The sequence below is a fragment of the Saccoglossus kowalevskii genome, chromosome 8 (assembly GCF_978046115.1).
Source record: "Saccoglossus kowalevskii chromosome 8, keSacKowa6.1, whole genome shotgun sequence".
Taxonomy (NCBI): Eukaryota; Metazoa; Hemichordata; class Enteropneusta; family Harrimaniidae; genus Saccoglossus; species Saccoglossus kowalevskii.
In genome coordinates, this window is record NC_140648.1 from 29580939 (window position 1) to 29606462 (window position 25524).

General features: G+C 37.8%; 1 protein-coding gene across 1 annotated transcript in view; it reads left to right on the forward strand.

Annotated features, from left to right (window-relative positions):
- Positions 1-25524, forward strand: part of LOC100374171 (speract receptor-like) — an 82127-nt gene that overhangs the window by 35857 nt on the left and 20746 nt on the right. The window contains exons 2-5 of the mRNA XM_078010058.2: positions 21989-22298; positions 22718-22864; positions 23102-23271; positions 24184-24319. Coding sequence (XP_077866184.2) covers positions 21989-22298; positions 22718-22864; positions 23102-23271; positions 24184-24319 — 763 coding nt within the window. The remainder of the gene's footprint in view (positions 1-21988; positions 22299-22717; positions 22865-23101; positions 23272-24183; positions 24320-25524) is intronic.

The window sequence follows — 25524 nt, forward strand, 5'->3', positions numbered from 1 at the left end:
AGTCTCGCGCGAAAGAGAGAACAAGATATGCGAGGAGAATACAAATTGGGTTGGTTTTCTCTTCGCGATTAAAGTTCCAATTTCAAGCATGTGCGATTTCAATCAAAGCTTATATCGGGAGACACATGCAAATGTCTTCAAGGTATTTTGATGTCGCGTATCGAAAGAGAAATTCATTAAATCGTGTATAACAAATACCACGTGGTAACCTAGGGCAAGACAAACCCGGCAGGGTACATGGTTTATTAGAATAATATCGGTTTATAATAAAAGTATCTGGTTAATCACTATTCTTGTTGTCGCGGAAATTAGTTTTGTAAGATCAGACGCAGTTGCTGTTATGTTTTGTATTGTTTATAAGATGTTCTTATTACATCAGAATTTGAATTAATAACACGATTATATCAATGGTAATTTACTCGATGTCGATATCCATGGGTGGGCTGTACCGATGGACACATGAGAACGGTGCGTTTGGCGGTTTTAGGATGAATTCAAGTTATTATCTACAATCGTCGGTCTTTCCTTCGTACTTTTCATGAGAACGTCTGCTACACGTTTATGGGGAAAACGCTTGATTTTCACGTCCGATTGTTTCAATATCGTGTAAATACTGTGTATAAACACAACATTTGTTTTAGGGAAGATATTATTAACTACCTCAACATCATAACATGCGCATTTCAGACAAATCCTACTGAAGATGAATCGCATATACGAGGCGCAGGTACCTAACCAACAGATCGCTCGATACTAAATTTCTATAAATCATTAAGGATGTCTACACAAGAAAACATGAACACATGGTGCATAAGTATTTACATAAATTTAGCTCGATGGTCAGTTTAGTATTACGTGTCAGTTCGGTCAGAGAGGTATATGTAAAATAAATTTGGAATTTACATCGATTCGATCCCAGAATTCAGTACTGTTATAGTGACCTGCTGGACACAATGCGTGCACAATAATTGTTCAAGCGTGGTAGATTGCCCCCCCCCAAATATATGATGGCGAAATCAAGATATTGTTTTCAAGAAATAATAATAATAATAATAATAATAATAATAATAATAATAATAATAATAATAATAATAAATAAATAAACAAACAAACAAACAAACAAACAAACAAACAAACAAACAAACAAACAAACAAACAAACAAACAAACAAACAAATAAATAAACAAACAAATAAATAAATAAATAAATAAATAAATAAATAAATAAATAAATAAATAAATAAATAAATAAATAAATAAATAAATAAATAAATAAATAAATAAATAAATAAATAAATAATAATAAACGACAGCCCTGATAATCACTTGCACATTGTACCTAAGTGAAGTTGGCTGCATTTAAAGTTTCACAAACGTGTCTCATACAATCTGTCTTCAATACATTTACCCGAGTGTCGGGTATACCATACCATATATGTCTCTGGGGTACTACGTTATCAGCCATTCGACAATTTTTATATCTCAATAAATCCACCGCAAAACGCATTTTAAAGTCAACCAAAAATGGCGCTAAAGAATTATTGTGAGTTTGAATGAAATGTTCATTTCATAAAATATGCAGTGAGTTTCGTTTATCTGTGACAACTTTAATTATATCAGTAATCCCTCTGATTATCACTGAAAATCGTATTAGCGCCAGGAAGATCCTTGGAGAAGAAGGAAGGAAAAAAACATTGCATTAGCGAATTAGGTATAAAGAGGTTCTATGTCGGTAATTTCAATGCGAGTATACCAGTCGTTTCCATGGTTACCACATGTAGCAAGTGGTTGATAATGCAATATATAAGAGCTCTAATCAGTTCTCAGTATATGGTAATCCATGTGTTCAATGTTTCATCCCTGTGTAAATACAATGGCTTATATGATTCTCCAAAAATGCGGAACTCTAATTCTACCAAATCATTCAAAACTAGCTCAATTAGGGTTGCTGGTTACGAACTCCCATTCTAACTAACACCAATATGCATTGTCAACTATGGAATTATGACTGAAATGCGGTTACAAAAAAACAAAAAACAAAAAAAAACGTATGAAAACTGCATAACTAACATTCTCGAATGGTCTTCTCAACTGTCACCCGGACGTCAGTGAACATCGGCTCTGGAATTATGCTCAAACGTTAAGTTCGGTTTTGTATTTGGCAGGACATTGTTCTAAAACGTCTGCAAAGATGCACGATAGCGTTGCCTACTTTTTTTCCCAGAAACCCACACAACTGGTTATAGGTTTAATTTTGTTCATAAACTTCCGCAATACCAACCAGCTGAAGGAGTATCACGTGCATGTGAACACCTCACCCAGAAACTAATATCCTGACCGCAGATGTTTGAACCACTTTACGAAATGACGTCGAGATGACTCGACATTGTTTTCTATACAACGAATTAATCAGTTTTTCAAAGAACGACAGATCTGTTGAATTCTTAACCGGGGGCAAAATTGACAACACATGGTACCCTTTGAGTGCACTGAAATACAGGGTATTGGTGCAAGGCAATGATATATTGTTAGCGACAAGACATGTAATTTCTTTCATCGTGCATTGGTGCATTATCTAATCCATGAAACGTGACAGCTTTGTGACTAATCGGATTTCAATAAGTGATTGGGAGGCATAACTTCGTATTACGGTTTTGTGCGGTAGATTCTCACTGTTTGTGCATTTCCCTGTAAAGTGGCGTACTATCGCACGCAAAATCGGAACGTACACACGTGTGGAGCTGTTTTTTCTTCTTCAGCATATACCACTGAGCTATTCAATTATAATTGCGAGTGCTTGTTATCGTGTATATTAGATCTCTAGGGATCACGTGACTGAAACGATGTCACTGACATGTATCTCTATTATTATGAACTGGACCTCCATTCCATCACCGTCATCATCATAGATCGATTTGAACGTCTAGCAAATAATTAACACAAGTACACGGCAAGGTAAATACTACGTTGACCAATTCGTGGTGTAGAATGTAAGCCCTTCTCACTTCACAATTCTATAGTTTAGATTGACGTATATATCAGATGGCAAGGAGGCAAGGAGGGCGCCCTGAAGGTTAACTTGCCTAAAGAGAGTTGGAGATAACACACGCGAAGTACACGTGTTCGCATCGCGTGGTTTTAATGGGAACTTCATCACATGTCACCATGGATCTTAGCTGTGGCAGTTACACATGCCTATGCATATTATTTACCCTTTATATCATACATCTTGACAATTTTTTTTGTACACCAACTACTTTTGCTAGTGCCATCCCTGTCTTTTGAGCCAGCCTAAGCCCAGTCGGCGCAGAGGAGATAGACGACGTAGACGGTCGTATGTCGTTAAAATAGACAACTTCGTTTTGTTGTTAAGTTATTCGTAATTTAGACTATAACAAATTCCACTTTATCAAAAAAGTGTTTGTTTTGTTTAGACGGGCGACTATAGATCAATCCACAGTCCCTCTATCATGATAGAGGGACTGTGATAGAGGGAGTGTGAACAATCTAATATCGACGTTGTGAACATCTTGATGCGTGTCGCCACTAGGGGGCGTGACTCTGGAGTGTACAGTGGTTAATGTATGAAGTGTGGACATGTCATTTATCAATCCGTTATTGAAATAATAAAAACAATTGAGTGTATTATATTAATTTCTGATTACTCGTGGATGCTGGTAACTGTATTTTTGTAGATATTTATAGATGTGCGAGGCGGATTGCTGATTGGTTGACTCCGCTACATTATTTCGAAATTAATTAGTCTGCACCAGCGACCTCAAAAACATTTCGGATTTCAACTACCAGTTTCAGTTTTTAAATGTTATTTAACTATTTATAAATTATTTATAAATTAATAACCGCAAAGCACATTCATAGGCAATCCGAAATGAGAGTACAGTAAATATTGTTAAGTGAACTAGAACTTGTTTCAACATGTTTATTTTTATATATACGAATTCCGTCTGTTGAAGCGTCTCCATCGATTATTACCTCCGAAACGCTAACAGCCATATAGTTCTGCGTCATTATCTATGTATGTGCCAGCATGCTTGTTGAAACACAGTGTTTCAGACCTATCCGCGTGGTATCTCATGTTAAGCGTACTTCCCCTGGGGGGTAAATGTACTCTGACCTTTATTACCATACTACGTTAGACATGGAACTCTTATAATGAGTCTGTCGGAGCGTAAATGTGAGTCTCGTTTGCGCTACAATTTGTTCACTCGATGGAGAGTGCAACAGAAGGCATAATAGGTCACTAGAGCTGAACTAAATATTATCTTTTTAGACTGTCAACACACCGCTGGTTTACTGCTATCATACTTTAATATAATGGGAAGTATGATCAGGTCATTATAATGCGAATCTGGGTCGAGGAGTGAACAGAAAAGAAATAGAAAATGGTGGTTTTGTAATTTTATGTACAAATTGTTCAATAGGTCCAATTTTCGTTAATATTATCATTTCGTCAATTATGGTGTAAAATTACTTTTTGAATCGCGTGAATATTCAAAACAATGTCAATGGCGACGCGACAGGTACCCGTATGTTTGTATTCGATTTTCACCTAAAATTATAGTAATTACGCATTTTCTTTGTTTACTATTGTGTGACCTGCGCCTAAAGCCCAAAGTAGTTGCATGCGACACTGTCGTATAAGCTATCGACACAGTATGGCGCCTTATAATATTTAAGTGCTATAGCACATATGATGAACTAACTTGTTGTAGAAATGAATCACACAGGAGCGAACATCCGGGCATTTTCACTGCCTGGCAACCACAACGGATGAAAACAACAGTCGTCGGTTCATTGGGCTAGTTGTTAAGACTGTTCTTAGAAAGTGTAATAAGATTACCCCCTCACATGTGCAACATATATGAATTTGGTTGTTTAAGATTGTCTCGTAGTTGAGTTTGAGCTTTTTTCACCCGTTCTTCGACTGGCGTTCCACAAAGCTCGCATAGACATATGATACAGTGGCGCGCCAATCTCCGGCTCAGAGTTCTAGTTCTACGAATATATCTCTACCGCCACGCTTTCTTATGCTCGTCGTTGATTGGTCGATGTGTCACAGTGGCACGCGTTGTTTGTAGGTTATGGCTGTTTACAGTGCCCTAACGGAAAAATCATTATCAGCTATTGATAAAATATTTTAAAACTTGTTTACCGGTGGAAATAAATCAACACGAGAGCCCTCTAATAACGAAAACACGCCAAGAATATGCATAGTAAAAGTTTTGTGGCGTTCCCCCAACAACTTGAAAATGGCGTTGTGTGGTGGCAGAGCATCATGTGTAACTAGGGTCACGCGCCATCCTGTGGTTGTAACGCTTCCGTGACGTCAAAAAAGACTATTTTTTCATGAATTAAATTTGTTCTTTCCGTTTTGTAATAATTAAATGAAATCAATTAGGACTGCTTTGTGTGGTGGCAGAGCATCATGTGTAACTAGGGTCACGCGCCATCCTGTGGTTGTAACGCTTCCGTGACGTCAAAAAGACTATTTTTTCATGAATTAAATTTGTTCTTTCCGTTTTTTTTTATTCATAAAAAATATGGGATCGCTGGATTCTTCTTTTCTTGTCTATTTGCATACACCCCACCCCCACCAGTCCCAGGCTCCCTGCGCGCCTTCTTGCGTATTCAGGCCAGGGAAATAGCGTACGGTTTGATTTGTTGGATGGCATATACAATAACGCATATTCTGCAATAGAGGAACACATAATCATTTCTGTTAAAGCGGGAGGATTGTCACCTGCGCACGCGTGGGAATTTAGTCCCAAGCGACGATAACAACACACGCTAAAAACGCAAAGGCTCATGGCTAGACGCTTGTTTGTAAAAAAATGATGACACGCAATGGCCATCTGACGCATGCGCAGGTGACGACTCCCCCGCTTTAAATGTGACGAAGTGATCATTGTGAATAATTAACCAGAGTTTTGCGCATCTCGATTTACGTCGAGAAGTTTGAGTTTCCTTGTAACTTCGCAAACGCAGTGTACTAAAGCATCGGATATGACTTTTAGTGGTTGGACATAAAAAAGGCCATCTCCATCTGACGTTATTAATGTGGTTCCCGTCGGAGGTCGGAAGTAAATCAAATTGCCACCAATCGATTGGCGACATTTTGACCGCACTGCCTTCACGACTCGGTTTCATACAATGCATACCAAGTAAATACGTGCGTAGAAAAAATGCTCGATCATGTGTTTAATGTATTCGTCGCCACTCGCCGGTGTGTTTGTCAATGAGACTATAAAACTACTATAAACGCACGTCTCTCGAGTAAGTGTTATTTTTTCTTAATTACCAAGACGAGGAAAGAAGGAGACAGGAGAAGTATTTATTGTTATCACTAGTTAAGTAGACTATTATAGTTGAAGTTGGGTATCTATGTTGTGAATATAGTAGATGAGTGGAAAATGGGACAGTTTCTAATAAATCAAAGTCAAAGTCGTATTCGAACGAGCGCTCATGTATCCGCCCGAATACGAGTATTTGAATGGTTAATGTTCCTCCCTCGCTATAGACGGATCGTCTAGACCGCCACCGTTGCATAATAAAATATGTCTACGCTTTCCTAAATGATGATTAAAATCGCTCAGTTGTATCTTTTATTTTCTATATTGTAATTATTTCTGTATTCACCACTGCAGTGTTTCTCACGAATAAGCTTTACATATTTAAACAGAGATTGTCATCGCTGCTAGAAGGTGTGGAGATCTCTGACGCCAAGTGTTTACAATTCTGTGAACCAGCATGTACATGTCTTACAACAAATGTCACAGAAGGCTTAGAACTAGCTCTCGATCTTCTGGGGGTATTTCTGCGTAAAGTTGTTTTGGTTACTGGTACTTGTACATTTTATATTACCCGTGACTTGTACATGTTACGATGTGTGCCATCTGACCCTTCAATGCGCACGCGCAGGCACGCAACGAAACACAGCGTGACTGATTACATTTGAAATGCATGTTATTCACTATGTTGTGGAACTTCAATTTTTTCAGAGTTCTGTGAAAAAAGTCGCGATGCTTACTGACACGTATTTCCCCCCAGTACTGACTGTTACAAAAGAAGTTATTCAGCACATGGCAATTAGTTCCTCGAGCAAATCGGTCTCCTCGAAATCGTCCAACCAATCCAATATTGTTCACCAGTGTTGTTTACCGCTACATCCGGGTTTGAAATTGCAATGATGTAGCAAGGTCATGAAGATTTACAGTCTCGACGGAATCATGAAATAGAACATCTTACAGTCAGAATTGTTCCTTAACATTCCAATTATTGTTTTTGTGAGTACAAGCACCCATCGCGTGTTTTGCTATTTAAACAACAAAATATAAGTACTCCATACACATTAACTGCACAAAAATGATCTCCAACATTTTGGGCGAGAATATCTCAGTCACGTGGTATCAGTGTTCACATGACCTAAATATGATTTCAGACGCAAACCACACGCCTTACCTTCTCATTGTCTCCATTGCTGGTGTATGCGTTCATTCACGCACATTGCTTCTCATATTACTGCTAGAGATATCTTTCATTCACTCAGTTTCACTGAGCTTTCTTTCAAAAACAGATCTTATTCTGTGTTCTTTCACTCAATTGATTTCTCTTATAAGAAAAAAAAATACAATTGTCGGAAAAATCTACCACACAACCCACCGACAAAAAAACCCACAGGCGTGAAAGATAAGCGAACTAAACAAAACACAAGAAATGAAAAGAAGAATGCACTTCAAAGTAGTACATTTCCTTGGAAACACATTGCTTGGCCCAGGAGTTCTGTACTGGGCTACAATACATCAGTCTAATATAAAAAGGAACCGGAATACATTCATTTCCATCCCCCGGGCCCTCATTGATTGAGACGTGTTAGAGAAAGAAATGGTTATCTCTTCTAGTTAACGCGAGAGCGTCGAATTTCAGTGGAAGAGAAAACATTTTCCTTTGCTAAATAAATAAGCTGCTTGGAATGCAAGTACAGCGAAGCTACCAAACGATTCCAAATAATAAGAGTACGAAGATGCTGAATTGCTCGAGTTACGGACATCGAGTTACGGACATCGAGTTACGAACATCGAGTTACGAACATCGAGTTACGAACATCGAGTTACGAACATCGAGTTACGAAAACACCGAGTCACAAAAATGACCACGCCCACTTTTTTCAAAACCACACGACCCACAGTTAAAAGTATAATTAAAGTTGGAGTTACTAAATGTGGACGTTTTACAAAAATAAAAATATATGTTGCTCGTAACCTGACTTGATGTTGTCAATTGTAGAGGTTGTCATTTTTGCTATTGGTAAAGCATATTTTATTGCCACTGTGTGTGTATAGCTCGCCGCTACCCTAATTATATAATAGTTTGTAAGATCAGATCTTATTTAGTACACTCTCATATAAAATAGTGCGTTGAAATTAATTAATTAAGGAACAAAACTATGCACATAAAAGCTAGAAAAACGACTTATGGAGTCTTTACAAACTTGTGGCTATTCAGTAACTGCGTTTATCGTCGGAATCACTCGGGGTGGTAGTTTCCTGTATCAGGGCTTCTATTTCAATTTTTGAAATCATTTATTGGGGAAATGCTCATTTCTCGTATGATATACCCTATTTGTGTGATAGTCGTACTAAATCTAGCCTAGCGATTTTTTTTATTGGTGATGTCTGTGTAAGATAAAAAAAAAACGCAAACTAACTGAAGAAGCGACTATTTTGTAACCAAACAAAAACAGATTTTACGCTCCGGTTTCTTTAAATTTCCCTTTTGTGCTAATTCGAGTGTTAATTTGTTGCAAGTTCGAATCTGTCTAATAATCCTTATATCGTGTTTGGATAGCAGTGCCACAGACTGTAATCAGAATTTACTATATACCGGTGAGTAAATAATCAGCCCGGGAATAAAATCCACACCCTCCCTAAGGCGAGATAATATACTAACAACTGTGCCACCGCTAAGGCAGTTTCGTATGTTTACATTACACTACCAAATTAAATATGTTGTATAAATAAATAAAACTCAAGTTATTTTTCTGAGGTTGAGATTGTATATGTGGGAATGTACGCATTGCTTGGCACTTCCACATTTTTATTAATGTTGTGAAACATTCAAGAGTAATTTGAATATACATACCTCAGATAAAATTACAAAAGTTATGACTATTATATGATTCGCGAGTTATCCCGCTCACCAAATATTATATTTCAAAGATATTATTATTCGCTTGAAATATAGAACGTTGTTTCACGCGTGTACGAATGTCAAAATGTGCACGGGGCAACGAGGCAATTGATAAATGAAACCGAGCAACTAGTTGCATGAGAAATGAACAAAACAGATCCATTTCGGCTATGAGGTAACATCATACAAACGAGGCAACTACGTTGCTTCGAGCACCTCGTGTAAAAGGGCTAAATAGAGCTTTTTGCTCAATATTTTTACATTACGATTTGTATACCCTTAAGATGTAATATTTGAAAATCTACAATCAATTTTCGACACAGTTTGTTCCTGGCGATATATGCGTCTTAGTACAGCCCATATACAGATAAGATGGAAATTGTAGATAATGGACTGTCACGTTTTTTTTTTCTTCAGAAAAATATCTAGAAGTGGGTGATTTATATTTTCATACATAAGCTGGCTTATACACAAGTACTGAAATATCTGCACGGTTCATCTAAAATACATACATACAAATAGTAATGTACAATCCATATATTCGATACATTGAGTGTCTTTGCACGTTGATTTGATATGATTACGTAATAGTAACACGTCGTGCTACAGTGAGCGTTTCCTTAACTTCCTACTAATATTACCTGTGAACAACTGATCATCTTCTCGGAGATAAAAGAGTCTAGGAATTATTTGTAACCAATTTTGTCTTTTTCTTTTATAAATAGATAAATATTCAATTGTATTAAAGATGTTAGCTTTATTTTACTTACTCACTCACTCACTCACTCACTCACTCACTCACTCACTAACTATCTACATGTTCCTTACATACTGTGTGTTATTCGTTTGAAACAAACGTGGGGGTTTACTAAAGACTGTCGTCTGTACGCCAGTTAGATGATAATTGTGAAAAACCATGCAAATGACTTAGTTTTTTTTTTTTAAATTCAGTGTATTTTGATGATTTTTTACTTGTGTTGTTAAGTGGGAAATATTTCATTAGGAGTGATTTTAAACTCCCCGAGTCTGATTTCGTATCGTAACATCACTAGTACAATATATCATTGTTACGGCTCTGTATCGCATGCCAGTGGTTATATCACTATCTATATATCATTGTTACGGCTCTGTATCGCATGCCAGTGGTTATATCACTAGTACAATATATCATTGTTACGGCTCTGTATCGCATGCCAGTGGTTATATCACTATCTATATATCATTGTTACGGCTCTGTATCGCATGCCAGTGGTTATATCACTAGTACAATATATCATTGTTACGGCTCTGTATCGCATGCCAGTGGTTATATCACTATCTATATATCATTGTTACGGCTCTGTATCGCATGCCAGTGGTTATATCACTAGTACAATATATCATTGTTACGGCTCTGTATCGCATGCCAGTGGTTATATCACTAGTACAATATATCATTGTTACGGCTCTGTATCGCATGCCAGTGGTTATATCACTAGTACAATATATCATTGTTACGGCTCTGTATCGCATGCCAGTGGTTATATCACTAGTACAATATATCATTGTTACGGCTCTGTATCGCATGCCAGTGGTTATATCACTATCTATATATCATCGTTACGGCACTGTATCGCATTGTTAACGGCATTGTTACAGTAATAGGTCGGGTAAATTGTAGGGTAGGTAGGTACACATGTTGAATTCGGATACATATAGTGCATTAACAGAGTCTGAAGGACCACACATCGGGGGAGTTGTAGGGTACGTAGGGTAAACATATGGTAAATAGGGCAAATTTTCGATATACAATGTACATTGTCAGGATACACCGGGTGAATAGAAGAGTACGCTGAATACATTTGGGGTACATTAAAGGGTAAATTGAATTTCAGAAGGACATAACAAGCATTTTAAGACGCTAGCTATCCAGGGAATGCCTGTCAACGTTGTCCATTGCACTAGAGTTGCTCCGCTGGCTATGTGCCGTGTAGACTTCTCATACAATCAGTGTTTCATATAGTGCTGATTGACTAAGCTGCAATGACTCACTGACGAATCTTGTCGACCATATAAACTCTATTTGCATAATGAGTGTTTTCGAAAATTGTGAATGTAATTATGATCGTGCTTACTCTGGTGGCTAAAATTGGCATGATACGTTCGTTACATCAAATTGTTGCCACATAAACATCTAAATACAGCCCGGTATCTCTTCACGACTTTTTTTTTCGTAAATTAGTGTTACCCCTGTTGTTTGCCTCTTGCAATGCATCTCGGGTAACGGAAACACTCTAACAGTCATTGGTCCGGATTTGAATGAACTGATTCCAGACACGGATCATGTTTCGAGTCGACTGTTGACGTCAAAAAGCATCAATTTTCCGAATAACGCCTCTGGGTAAAAACGTACACGGTGTATTGAACAACGACTGTGCGTAGTGGAACATCACTTATCAACACAAAAAAGCTACTGAGTTTGGTATTTTTTTTTTTTTTTTACAGAAGTTCGATACAAGTAATTGTTTGCCACGGTTTTTCTGAATGAAATACTCAGTGCGTGACATTGTGGACATACACCTGTACTTACAATCACATACGTTTTTATCGCCTATTAACATGCGTATGTGTTGTGAGTACGACAACTTGAAAGGAAATCCCCCAGTGGCTCTCATTAACTTCGTGTTTCGCCGCAGGGAAGTGTCGTTCAGACAACGAAGTAATAAATTTGGACGTATGCCCATCCTGTGCGTTCATCGACTATCGTCTTTAACGCCCTAGAGATTTGCAGATTTACGTATCTCAAAAAATCGCTTGATTTCTGAATCTGTTCGTTTGACAGAAACTGTGGACTCAGGGTTATGGCACAGGCCATTACTTGTCAATAAGAACAAGCACAAATCATTACTTAAAACAATTCATTACATTAAAAAAAATGACACATGCCAACAATCCAACGCAAAGTAGTATTACTCGAATTTATGACACCGACCTCTTATCGTTGTGCTAGTGACATGCACGCAAACACCGTCCGCAGCGCACGGTTCACGAATTCGATGTAAACTTGAACGCCCCCACCCCACCCCACAACACGAACCCCACATGCGTGGTTGTTCGGCCGAGAGGATGCGTGAAATAACACAGATATACCCAAATCAATGTATCCAATCGTATTTGTCCTATCGCTAGGCAGTGGAAATAAAACAAAATGGCAGGACGTGGAATCGCCGAGAGAGGGCACACTTTCTGAATAGACTCTGCCAAGGTATATCGGTGATGCGATGACCGAATAAACCGAACCTTGGCTGGTGAAGATGACATGCAAGGCATCAATACCTGAATTCACAAATCAGACACCCTAAGATTGTGCTTGTAAAGTAACGACACTCAAATTCATGAAACGCCCTAACCTGGTGCTTATATGCAAATTTGATCTTCAAGACACTTACTATATAAGCACCAATTAAATATATGTCGAAACACACATCAAGTAATACTCTTATTGTAAATAATCTGAGCTACAGTTAACTTAAAACGTGTTAATATCGTCACAATGGCGTGATTATCTGACACTTACATTGTAATGCATATATGCTGTTCTATACACGATTTATTCCGTCAAATCATTAGTTAGTAAGAACATCGCTAAATGGTCTTGGAGCAACATCACGTCTTATAGCGATGAATTTACACGCTATGGAGAAATCCTTTCTGCGATATTAACCTATGATGATGTCAAAAGGTTTAGTTTACGTTAAAGGGCGGCAGTCGTCGTGTCGCGTCCTGTTCGATATGGGACTCATGGCGACGTATACAACGCGTGTAAAATACATTGTTTATTTACATGAAATTCGAACACGCGCTGAGCGACGACCACCGCGCTTTAACTTGCGATTTGAAAGTCTAAACTTGTGCTTTAATTTATCATATACATGCATATCTTGCCACGCATCTACGAGCGGAAAGCGTTTGGACTTACCACACAACGTATACTCATCGATGCGGGGACGGGGTGATGCCGGTACTAGTAGTGAGGGGGGCATTAAGGTAGCGAGACTATTATTTGCATACTTGTTTTCATCTTCTAATTGTGACTAAATGACTACAAATAGACCCGGGAAAGTATATATTTTTAGAATCGCCAGACTTCAAGCTTTTCACAAGTGTATTTTGCATGCCCGTAATTGCATTCTACGACGCGTTACTCAATCAAAGGTGAAAAATTACTTTTTCTGTAAAAAAAATAATTACGCATTTACGCTGGCGATAAGAAGTATTTTTTTCACTTTTCCTAGTTGTTCAATAGTCTGGTAAATTGAATGTGTCTGGTCAGTTTTATTCAAGCAACGCGTTTTAAAAAATAGTGTGCTGAATTTCAATTACTGTTTTAGTCACATTGCCCCCAACTCAAACCACAACTCGTTGGTAAATAATCGATGAAATAGTTTGTCTGGACACATTCAAGTTCCTCACATTGTCACCTTAAAGCTGTGAAAATTTGGTGTTAATCCGACGACAATAAGTATACGTTATTTTTTGTTAAAGACCTTGTATTTTGAAAAACACAAACTCCTAGAAAACGTCCACGAAGTAACAGCAAAGATTTTCAAGCTTGTTTATCGGCACAATCAATTTGTTTTCCCATCAAGGTCTGTTTTACCATGTGTAGGGGCATCCAAATGTGTAAGGCTATTAGAAATCAAAAAAAATAGAGGAATGGGATAGCTATAATTGGATAAATTCGGCATATAAAAACACCAAAATCAATGATTTTTTTCAGTGGCTGTGTGACCTTGTGTCTGACACATTCATATGCAAATGACTAATCTGTGAAACAAACAGGGGCGGAGACAAACCACTCGAATGTTTGGAAACACTCATTGTGTGTCAGATAGCTACTGATAACACATCCTAACATTGCTTTGTCTTGAGTTTATCTTTGAAACTTATAGGCACACAGATTAAACCTGTATTGTTGATTTTGGAAAACACTACTGAGGCTGCCTTGCTTCCCTTCAGAAAATATACATTTTAACCAACTTACATGACATTCTATGTTATGTTGACTTTATCATATGAAAGTTTATAGTGCATTTCATCAATTAATAAATAAATGTGAAAATCGTAATTTTCAACACAAATAATAGTCTCGCTACCTTAAGCTAACGGTTTAGTTTGAAAGCCTCTCCCCGCCAACTGATATCATGCTAATTAAACACGTGTTCAAAACAAAGAACGATGGGTTCTGTTTTTTTAGGTATATCAATTATTATCGTAGAGATATTTTCACGTGAATGTGCTCGGTAGGGCGAATTCAATTGATTTGAATTAAATTGAATTCAGTTCACAAGATCTAAGTTCAGAACAAGGTGATCGTAACCGCTCTTTAATATATATATGATCCCACGCATCACCGAATTTTCAATAAAAACAAAAAAATAGTTCTTGTTTGTAAATCTTAATGCATTGCAGTTCGGTCACATTTTGTGATTTGTTTATTTTGAATTTGAAAAGGCGACGTCGATACCACTGCTAAGTGATACATGTATTCCCCTTAGCTTGGATACATGCAAAAGGCACTCACGTTACTTGTAGTTGTTGATTGTAATATATAACTGTAATGGTTACTTGTATTTGTTTGTTACTTGTTATAATGTTATAATGTTGACTAACTGTGTAAAAGTAGCCCTGTTTTTAAATTTTTCTGATATTTAGAATTCAATTGTAGCGTTGACGCTCCTAACATTGTTTAGAAATATTCCATTCAAATCAATGATACGCAATCATGGCCTGATACCCACATACAACTATCTGTGATGTTGGCAAACGTTCTCTTCCGCTGAGCAAAAGAGCAGACAAGGTGTTAATTATCACTACTCTACCGTGACGTAAATATGTAATTCATCGAATTATATTCACTAAACTGCATGTTTTCAAAAATTGTATTATCATTCCACGCCATTTCATCATCGCTTGGTGAAAGTTAGTAGTAAATGTACATTTCAGTAAACACCGACAATTCTTATTCTCTGCACCACCAGCGAATTTGAATACGGTCGGTTCCGCGTCAACAACCTAATTAATATGTGTATTTCAACAACTCGGTAACAGCAATTTCATTTGTCTGGCGAACTCGGATGACCTCCGTCGATATATGTATGACCCCTCTGTAGGTCAGATGAGGTCATGCACCACTGCACGTTGCTCGGACCCATAGGTTCAGATCTTATTCTCACCGTTGAATGACGAAACTGTCATCGGTTTATGACTTTTGAAGTACATATTCGGCAGCGGAATGCGCAATGTACACAGTCGATACACACCACACACGCCACATGACACTTTCTGCACATAATCAGTTTTTACAGCAATGTCTTTTTTTATTCTCAATACTCAAAATTTACGGGATTCAAAGTTACAACGGGATCAATGAGATCGATCGTTTAATTGTATTTTGCGATAGTTTGTACACTAACTAACATCAGATAGATTCAGTTCCCATTCTGTGCTAGATAAAGTTTTCTACGACAACCATCCACCGACTGATTCCATCTAGAAATTAGCAAAGTTATACATAGATACTATTGGGCCCGCCTAACTTTAAACCTTTCAGTAATATGGCTATTAACTTTACTTCAAATAAGTTTTATAGTTACTTCTGTTTATCAAAAATATCACAAATATGAGCCGCAATCAAGTCTGAGCTTGTCTTTAAACATCTTATGAACGCACGCCGATGTCATTAAAATGACGAATGGCTCACAAGTGTTGTTTTCACATCAGTCACTGATCCAGTCGTAAATACCACCAATGCAATCAAATGTATTGCGTCACAATACCCACAATCCCTTGTGGCGTCAAGCTAAGCGTGGTTTATTACCAAACATAGCACAATGATAGGAGCCTTGCCTTAGATTTGCTATAAACTAAACATATTGTAAGACATGCAGTCAATTGGACACATATGCTCATGACTGTACATCGATCAGAAAAGTTTGCAGTCTGATGAGTAACGTTTCTTTTATGCAAATTTATTTATATTACATTGTTTCTTAATGATAAATAAATATTTTGCTGCTCTAATCTTCTGATTGGTCTATATTTCTGACACAATATTAATTTTTAAGGTACCGCTTGATTATAACATTCATATTATATCAATATACCTAGCAATGGGATTCAAAACGTACTTTTCCTGCATTCTAAAAAAGTCAACCCAAATTATACTGAAATATCTAAAAGAGCGATTCACCCAGCAACACAGTCCTAATACAACCCCCTCCCCTCCTCATACACTTTAAGTTGTAACTTGTATGTCACCACGTTTACAGATCAAAGGGCGAAACAATTGTATACTTTTTAAGTAATTCTATTATGTTAATAAATTCATGAATGCGTCTTTGCGGCGTATTGAGTTTTGAAGTGAGCGCCTAAAGACGTATGACCTATTCAACCATCGGCGTGCGACGTGAATGTGCAATGAGCGTTAAGCCTTATTCTACACATTGTGAGGGCGGATGATATCTACCTTGAATACTAGTAAGTTTGTGGAAAGACATCACAAAACGACTGGCAATCTCGTCGGCTATTAACAAAATTGACTATTCGGTGTACCTATGTTAGTGAAATGACGTCGTCTCTATAAAATAACAAACACATTATCGATAATATTTTTTTTCAAATTATCCCTGAAAAGGTTGTGACATGCATTCCACATGTCTCTTTGCATTAACGATACACACCCATGGCTCCGGCGTATAACACAATGAAACATACATATATGAGAAAGATACGAAAACGATCATCTATACATTTAATGGAAAATTCCTCATTCAATTAATTTGCCCTGATTCACGAAAAGCTTACGTCATGACATTAGCGAAGTCATTATTTTGATCGCTTTTCTCCCGTGGAAATATTGTCTTACTTCGAACAATACATTTACTCCATCACATGATCCCTGCCGGGTTGTAACTTACAAACTGATAATAACACATTAATTGCATTTACTTCTTAAACCCAAGCTGAATGCCTTCCTATTGCAAAGTATCGTGATTATGACCGTATGACACATACTGCCAGAAAATATTACCCGAGTCACGTCAATAATGCATCTCTTAGCAGACATCTATGTCGTTGTTCAGACTGAAATCTGCCGTGCTGATAAACATACTAGAAATCACTAGAGATAAACTGACGCTTTCTTCGAAGCTCCACCTTTTTTTTCATTTTGAACATTTGAATGAACAATATGAGAAAACATGAGATAATATAGAATAGCACATACGGTGAACACCTTTCACTGGCCTGTCCACGCTTCACGCTTGTCGATACGTCGTAAAGTGCATGTGTATTCACCCTAGCCATGCACTTTAGCAACTAACCACGTAATACTTCCCAGGTTGTGACCTCCATTAAACATTTATATGAAATAGATCATATACTGATGAGAATAAGTTTCCCCAGTGTCACTTTTGATGTACATTTTACACCGACCAATTTCTCGGTGCTAGCCGCGAGACGTATACGGTCATGGCTTGCCTTGTAAAGCCTTCATCGGATACACACTGATAAAGATCGAATTGAAATAATCGATAGTGAAGACAATACAAGCAATAAAGAGGCATCTTCGTATACTATTTTTTTTTTGTAAACTACGACACATTAATAACACATGGTCATATCGTCAATTTGCATTCAAATCAGCGCCTCGCACAAGGAACTGTAAATATCAGAGAATGCGAACTCCGTCGATGGATATTCCGTTCCCCCCGAGACCCGGATCTCAAAATGTATACGCTTGCGTACTATATTTACTCACATGTATATGCTATGCGTAATATACAAGGAATACGAGACATGCCTCTCGGGGATAATGCTAATACTTATATCGTCTTTCTAAACACATGGACAAAAAACAAACGAATTTTCAAAGAAGAGAGTTAAAGTTACATGTGGCCGTGTTTTTGCCCTTGGTTGTAAATTGTTTTTAATGACAACAGCATGATCATGTTTCTAAAGAACAAGGTCAGGAGAATACAAGTAAAACGTAGACAACATACCCAGGCGTGTGATTTGCTTACTGTAATCCCAATCTTTAATTCATCCGTAGCAAGTAATCAAATCAAAGTTAAGAGATTATCAATGCTTATACTCGATGAATTAACATAATTTGATGTACATAAACAACAAGACAATACAGTGCGTTATTTACTTTAATAGACTTGCTTCATTGTTTTTGAGTCATGGGCAGTGTATAAAAACATATCCGGCATGTTAATAATAAAACTGTAATACTACCTTTAGCTGGTTGCTATAGCAACCATGTGCTTTGTGAACAAACTGGGTATCAAACTAATATTTATCAATATTCAAGATGCTACCGCCGACAATTCACACTAAACTTGAGTTTCTTGTCGCCATGTTAATATTATTTGCCTATTTATTTAAAAAGTATATTCAATTTAAGTTTAACGTAATTGATCTTTCCTTCTTATCCAGACTTCTCCAATTGTATGATAATTCATATAATCAGTTTGTAATTTCGGGAGTTATCGGACATTTCAAGTTCGACCAATGCCATGACCTTGTTTTCAACTGTATTTGCGCATGCTAATTACAGCGTAATTTCCTCTTAAAGGAGCATTTGACGCTGACACGGCAATGCTTAGTTGATATGTGTTTGCATGATTACATCCATAACCACGTACACTATTTCGATCACAAGTCATTGTTATTTTAGTAAATGAAGCATGATATACTATGTGGTTCTCCCATGATGCATCTCACTTCAGTGAACAAAGAAAGATTCACTTTGCGCCTATACCATTATGCTCACTATAGCGTGTATATTATTAGCGAGCGAGAAATCACATACAATGAGGGACGCGCAGTAAAGATAACATTGTGAAAGTAAAGCACCACATGGGGCGCATGCCTGTTCGTAATGTTAGGTACTTTTACGGGTGACACGCGTCAGAAGTACGCAAGCCCATGCCGCGTGTTATCACTTCGCGTCAGCGCTCTTTTCCATGCGCGCCCACAATATAGACGCTATATTGTCGGTCACTGTAAATACATTGATGATTACACAGGAGAGCAAGTGATATCAACCACAGTCCCTGTGTTATCAACATATTTTCGGGGCGGAGCTACGTCACAGAACGTTCTAGTAAGACGTCACATGGCGATCAGTGCGCGCCCTCTAAGTCAATATGACGAGCCGCTGACGCACCCAGATTTTCTGTGACAACTAGTTGTATTAATTAAAGCGGGAGGGTCGTCACCTACGCACGCATGGGAATTGAGTCCCAAAAGCAAAGGCTCTTGGTAGATGCATGTTTGTAAACAATGACACGTTATGGCCATCTGACGCATGCGCAGGTGACGACTCCCCCGCTTTAACTTGCGCGTGATCTTGAAAAACATCTTGGTATAGTTGTGGAATTTGTAATTTGGTAAAAAGAAATCATGGACTACAAACTTATTGTTTGTGTCCAAGTCACTTATACGATCAAATACAATTTGTCAACAAACTGACGCACTAATTTTCGGGGATTCCAGTTTATTGGAATTCTTTCAGAATCAGGTCTGTTAGAAGGCGCACTGGTGGCGATGGATACAGGATATAACGGTTTATTTGCCAGTCGAATCCATCGTACAATCTAGTGTTTATCTGACACTAGTCTTAGATATCGCTTTAACGACACTTTTAATATAATTGTTTATAAATCATTCAACGTTGTAAAACTGATAGTAAATCATAATTTATTATTGGTGATGGACGGACCAGCCACGCACTGTGTGCAAAGGACATTGAGTACTGGGACAGTGCAGGGCAATATAGCTACTATGTGCAACTACTATAGTAGCATGAGGTGCAACGAACATGGGTACTGAGAAAGTGGGACAAACCAGACACTGTGTACAAAGAGAATGGGTACTAGTGAAGTTGATGCAGTCACTGAGTGCACAGAAGCAAGAGTCATTTCTGACTGACGAGCCAAATACTGCAAACAACAAAGACTATGTGTACCAAGGGAGGGTAAACAGATCAGCCTGTAGGCAAATGTTTTCAGTGACTTCAGTGGAATCAGTCTGGGCTGTATTCTCATACGCCGAATTAATTATGTTCCTTACGGATCATGCCGGTATCAAGGACGAGTATGGCAATACCCCGATGTTATTTACGCAAACTTAAATTGACACAGTAATTTTACTGACGACGTTACATTCTAAGAATTCACACACTATTATTTATTATGCGAATTGTTTCACGCGAGAAACAAGACACTATCCAATCAATATTTTATGTCACAACATCGCAAGTATTTTAACGTGATTAACGAGCCAAAGTAAAACATGTTTCCTTTTAAATTATCAGTCATATTCCCCCGTGGCATTTCTCGTCGAATTACATATTTGTTTCTACTGTTCATAGATATCAATTCACTTTGGTGATACTTGTGTTCATTAGATTAATTCATTTGGTGCGTGTCCGTTTAATCTCAAGCCTATCTAAGACGAGAGTGATTGAAGTTATAATGTTACCATTTCGTGATGTAAAAGCCTCGAATAGCAGGCAATAACCGGAAATGGAACGATTTGCTTGATAGTTTAATTCGTTTGATGTCGGTAATTACTTGGAAATTCTTCCTAAGGGATGTGTTATTAGTATCGTATCACGTCCGCCTAAAACAGTGCGGACATTTGTTGAGGCATTCACTGTTAATGATACCAATTTAACTACCTGGTGGATGTTTATATTTGACGTAACTACATTTAATGGATTCCTATATTTGACTTTACTACTTTATTGGGTCTATACTTAATTTGCCTGGTTATGAATACATTGCTTAGTAGTATTAAAAGCTGATAATAAAATGGACTGAACTAAGAAATAGTTTGTAAAATATTTATGAAGTAAGAATGTATTCAATTCACTTAGGGCGGTAGCTTATCATTTTTACTCCTGCAATAACATGATATCGCATGTCTGGCTTGTATCTCATCATCCATGATTCAATATCCCTTAATTTGAGAAAAAAAGACAGTGAATGTGAACTCACAATTATACATCATTGAAATCAGCCGCTATACATAGTACAGCATCATATATTTGTCATCAAGTAGTTAATACGAAAAGATGATTTAAATAACCGACATTATGTAAACTCTACGTTGACAAAGACAACCCCCGTCTTCATTACCATTCAGTAAGCATGTACGTCCTACAGGGGTAATTGGGAATCTGAGATGTGCAGTGGAGCTGAAGCATTTCATGGTTTATGAATGACTACCCTAATCTCACACCGGCCCATTTTCTCTTCACTATCCCCCATTTGCTCGGGGACAGCGTCGGTATGTAGTACGCTGCAGAGTAGACATGTTCCCTACCCGTCAATCACCAGACGGAGTACCCATACCGTCATTGTTACTTATTAAATTTCATTATTTTCAAAGTGAACGATTGTATGTCTATTTCATCATAGCGATACAAGTAGCCGAACACTGCTGACATCGTCTAGCCATCTGGCTGTGCGCGGCGATCGGTTCTTTTTCATGTTACATTTTAAAATGCTATGTAATTAAAACCTCAGACAATGTAGTCAGTTCAATGGTCTCTTTCATGATTGAAAAAGTCCAAAGCAACTGAAGCGGCAACTGTCGAAATGTGTATTTATTATTGCCATGGAAACAATAACAAATGTGGCTTTTAAACTGTCTAGTACAGTGAAGGGTTTTCCCTTTGACTTAATATTTTGAATAGTTGGTTTGGAATATGTTTACTATTTCTATTTCAGAGATGTGCCGAGTATGAAGTGAGTGACAAGGAAATATATCCAACTTTCGCCCGGACGTATCCTCCCGATTCTCAAATCTCCAAATCAGTGGTGGCGCTATTGAAATACTTTGACTGGGACCATGTTACCCTTGTCACGTCGGAAGATACGCAATGGATGGCTGTGAGCCACAGTCTGGAAAACGACCTTGCCGCTTCCAACGTCACTATCCAGACTGTTGAGTATTATCCACATCCATATTATCCCGGATTTAACAGTTTTCCCGACCCCTTCCCGCCGATTATTGAAAACACCTTCGACACAACGCGAAGTAAGTGAATACACGTCTAAACCACGTCTAAATGCGTGCAATTAGTGAAGTGGGCAATCGATTTCAGTTTTCTCACGATATTTCATTATCATGTTTTCCGATCATCTTTTTTGACCAAATTCAATGAAGTTATTATTTTGCGATAATGCATACTATAATGTTATTACTAAAGTGCAACATCAAATACATTTATTCAAATACACATGTGTGCATCCAATCACATTTTGCTGTAGTTGACAAGTGTTATGCCTGTCCACGCCATCTCCCCCTCGTTCCCCACGTGTTCGTGTGCAATCAGAAATCTCTCTCTCGACCACTAGGTGAAGGCGATCTGCTGGAACATCATTCCTTGGAATTTCCATATGGCCATGCTATCTAAAGCGATAAATATATATGATGTTTTTTTGTTGTTTTTTTAGTTTACATACTACTAGGGGAGAAATTCATTCGTCCCGAATTCATGACAGCAATGCAACAAAAGGGCTTACTCATAAATGGAGAATATATTGTAATCACAGTGGACACCGAACAATATGACTTGGAGGACGCCGACAAATATTTACTGGGTGAGATTTCCAACAAATTGAACGCCATCATTATTCACTTCAAATTGTGGCGATATTTTACACATTTTTATGCGATTTTCTGTAATTTCCCCATCAATTCCGGACCAAATCGTCATAAATTTCATTATATATAGAAGAATGTACAGATTTATTTTGAAGGTCATATTCGTGTCAGTTGTTTTGTTGTATGATTGGTAAAGTGCGTTCAATGATAGCATAATATGTCTATGGTTTCAGATCCGTATCAAATTTGGTTCACTCCGGAGTTGATTTCAGCATACCAATCACTCCTGATTCTAATTGCCACACCACCGATAAGTGATACGTACAAGGACTTTAGGATAACTGTTGATGAATATTTGTCGCGTCCGCCTTTCAATTTCGAAAGCAGAACTATCCGACGAGACGTAAGTATATTGTGAATTTACTGTACAACTACTACGACCACCATTTTCATCGTTTATTTACAGCGAGGAGTTGACCGTGTGAGAAACTCTGGTGGATTTTCGTTAAAATAACTATGCACTGTGGGGCAAAATTAACAGGGAGGATTCAAAACTAAGCGAAGTAAAACATTAATTTATACAAGTGTTACTCTGGAATTCAAATATAAAAATAACAGTTATTGCATATTAATATTGAACATAAATAAGTCACTTGACAAACTAGCTCGAAAATGTGAGATACAGAAGGTATCATAGGGACATACCACGGTAGAAAGATATATAAGAACGATGCGAGTAACAGTCAGTCAATGCAACACAGTCTCCAAGTATAATTCTACATATAAAAATACTTGATGTCGCAGTCAACTCCCGATATTAACACTCGTAATCGACTATTTGTTAATTTCAAACACAATATACACTGAACACGCACAGAGTGTAAAATAATGTATTTGCATAGCAACAGTCACTTCATCATTGTTTGCCAGATATCAATTCCCATAACCCACCATGAATGTGTTAAATACTGCGTACTACGTCTGTTACAAGACTCATATTTGCTTAATGTACTAAGCATTGAGTGCAAAATCGGATACTTTGTTGACTCGAGTGTTACTGAAATCGATCATAGTCGATCTCATTCTGACTGCAAAAAAAAAATATCAGTGATGCATCTTTATCTTTCACGTCGTTGTCTCTTGCTCGCATCCTTGCTTGCTTTGAAATAAACGGCAATAGCAAATAAACTGCTACTCCCACTGGTATATGCTGACACTTTATACATTTAATGACAACTTAAGCATATGTTGCCATGACGACTTTAGAATAACTATGCTCGTTTCAGTCTACGTTCTAATAATATGTTGTTCGCAGATTCCAATCGAGGCGGCGTACCTGTACGACGGAGTTATGCTTTTCGCCAAAGCCATGACAGACGTTCTAAATGACGGTGGCGACCCCTACAACGGGACGGCGGTCATTGAATACGTTAAAGGCAGATCATACGAGAGTAAGTATTCCTGGACAGTTGATACGCATAGACGAAACATTGACAATGTCGATGTGCAATTATGGAAACTTTAGATTTAAAGTAAAAAAGCACTGTAGATTAGAACTTTGAATTGTTATTAGAGACATTAAGATGCGCGTACGAGAACGGAACGAGAACGGATACGTCACTGCTTTGTGCATGACCTCCGCGCGAACCAATGACGTCATCGGTTGCCTGGTCGTTCGGCAGTCGTTTTGAACGTGATCAAGGTGACTGACTCGTAGTTGATTTCCGAGAGCTTTTCTCGCTGTCAATTTTGAATAATTTTCATTGACATTGATAAAACGTTTTATATTAGAGTGTTTTTGAATATTTATGATGAAATAAGAAATATTGGATGCATTTTAGCTGACATTTATACCCACTGAAAACGCATGATATTGATCTGCTTAAAGAGGATTCGGCAAACAGGCCTAGGACCTCAGCAGAGTGGATGGAAATAGTGAGAGCTCTGTCAAATGTCTGTGAACTAACTACTAATTCTGATTCCGGACGTGAAATGACATAACAAATTTTATTAGGTAGTTATTGTTGCCCAATGAGAGACGGATTGACATGGTTCTGGTTTCAGTTACGTTCCCGTTGTGGGCGCTTGTACTTAATCGTTTTCTGACACCCGAGAACGTAACGCAAACGAAATTAGAACATCACGTTACGTTCCCGTTACGTACGCAAATCTTAAACTCTCTAATACCGTGCATTGATGAATATACTAGATTGTTATTCGTGGTGAACTACGTAAAAACGCTGTTATACAAGCTCACACCAAAGATGCGTTCAGTGTAACAATGAAAGTCTCTAGGGGGCGTATGAACACTAATTGTTTTAGTGCGTACAATAACCATCACCGCACGCGCGTGTGTTTGTTTTCGTCCAACGAATACTATACAGTGTATTTCAAAGGCAATCAAATTTGTTCCTCAAAATACCACATCAAACAACAATATTTTCGTTCACATTGTTTTTCCTTTGTTGTACTTCTTCCCGTATTATCTGAAAGGCGCTGACCGAACGTCTACTGCAAAAATCGAGTAATTACTTTGATTTTAAACTGTGGATCAGCAAATGTGTATAGCACGTCATCAAATGTGTATAGCACGTCATCACACGTGTATAGCACGTCATCACATGTGTATAGCACGTCATTAAATGTGTATAGCACG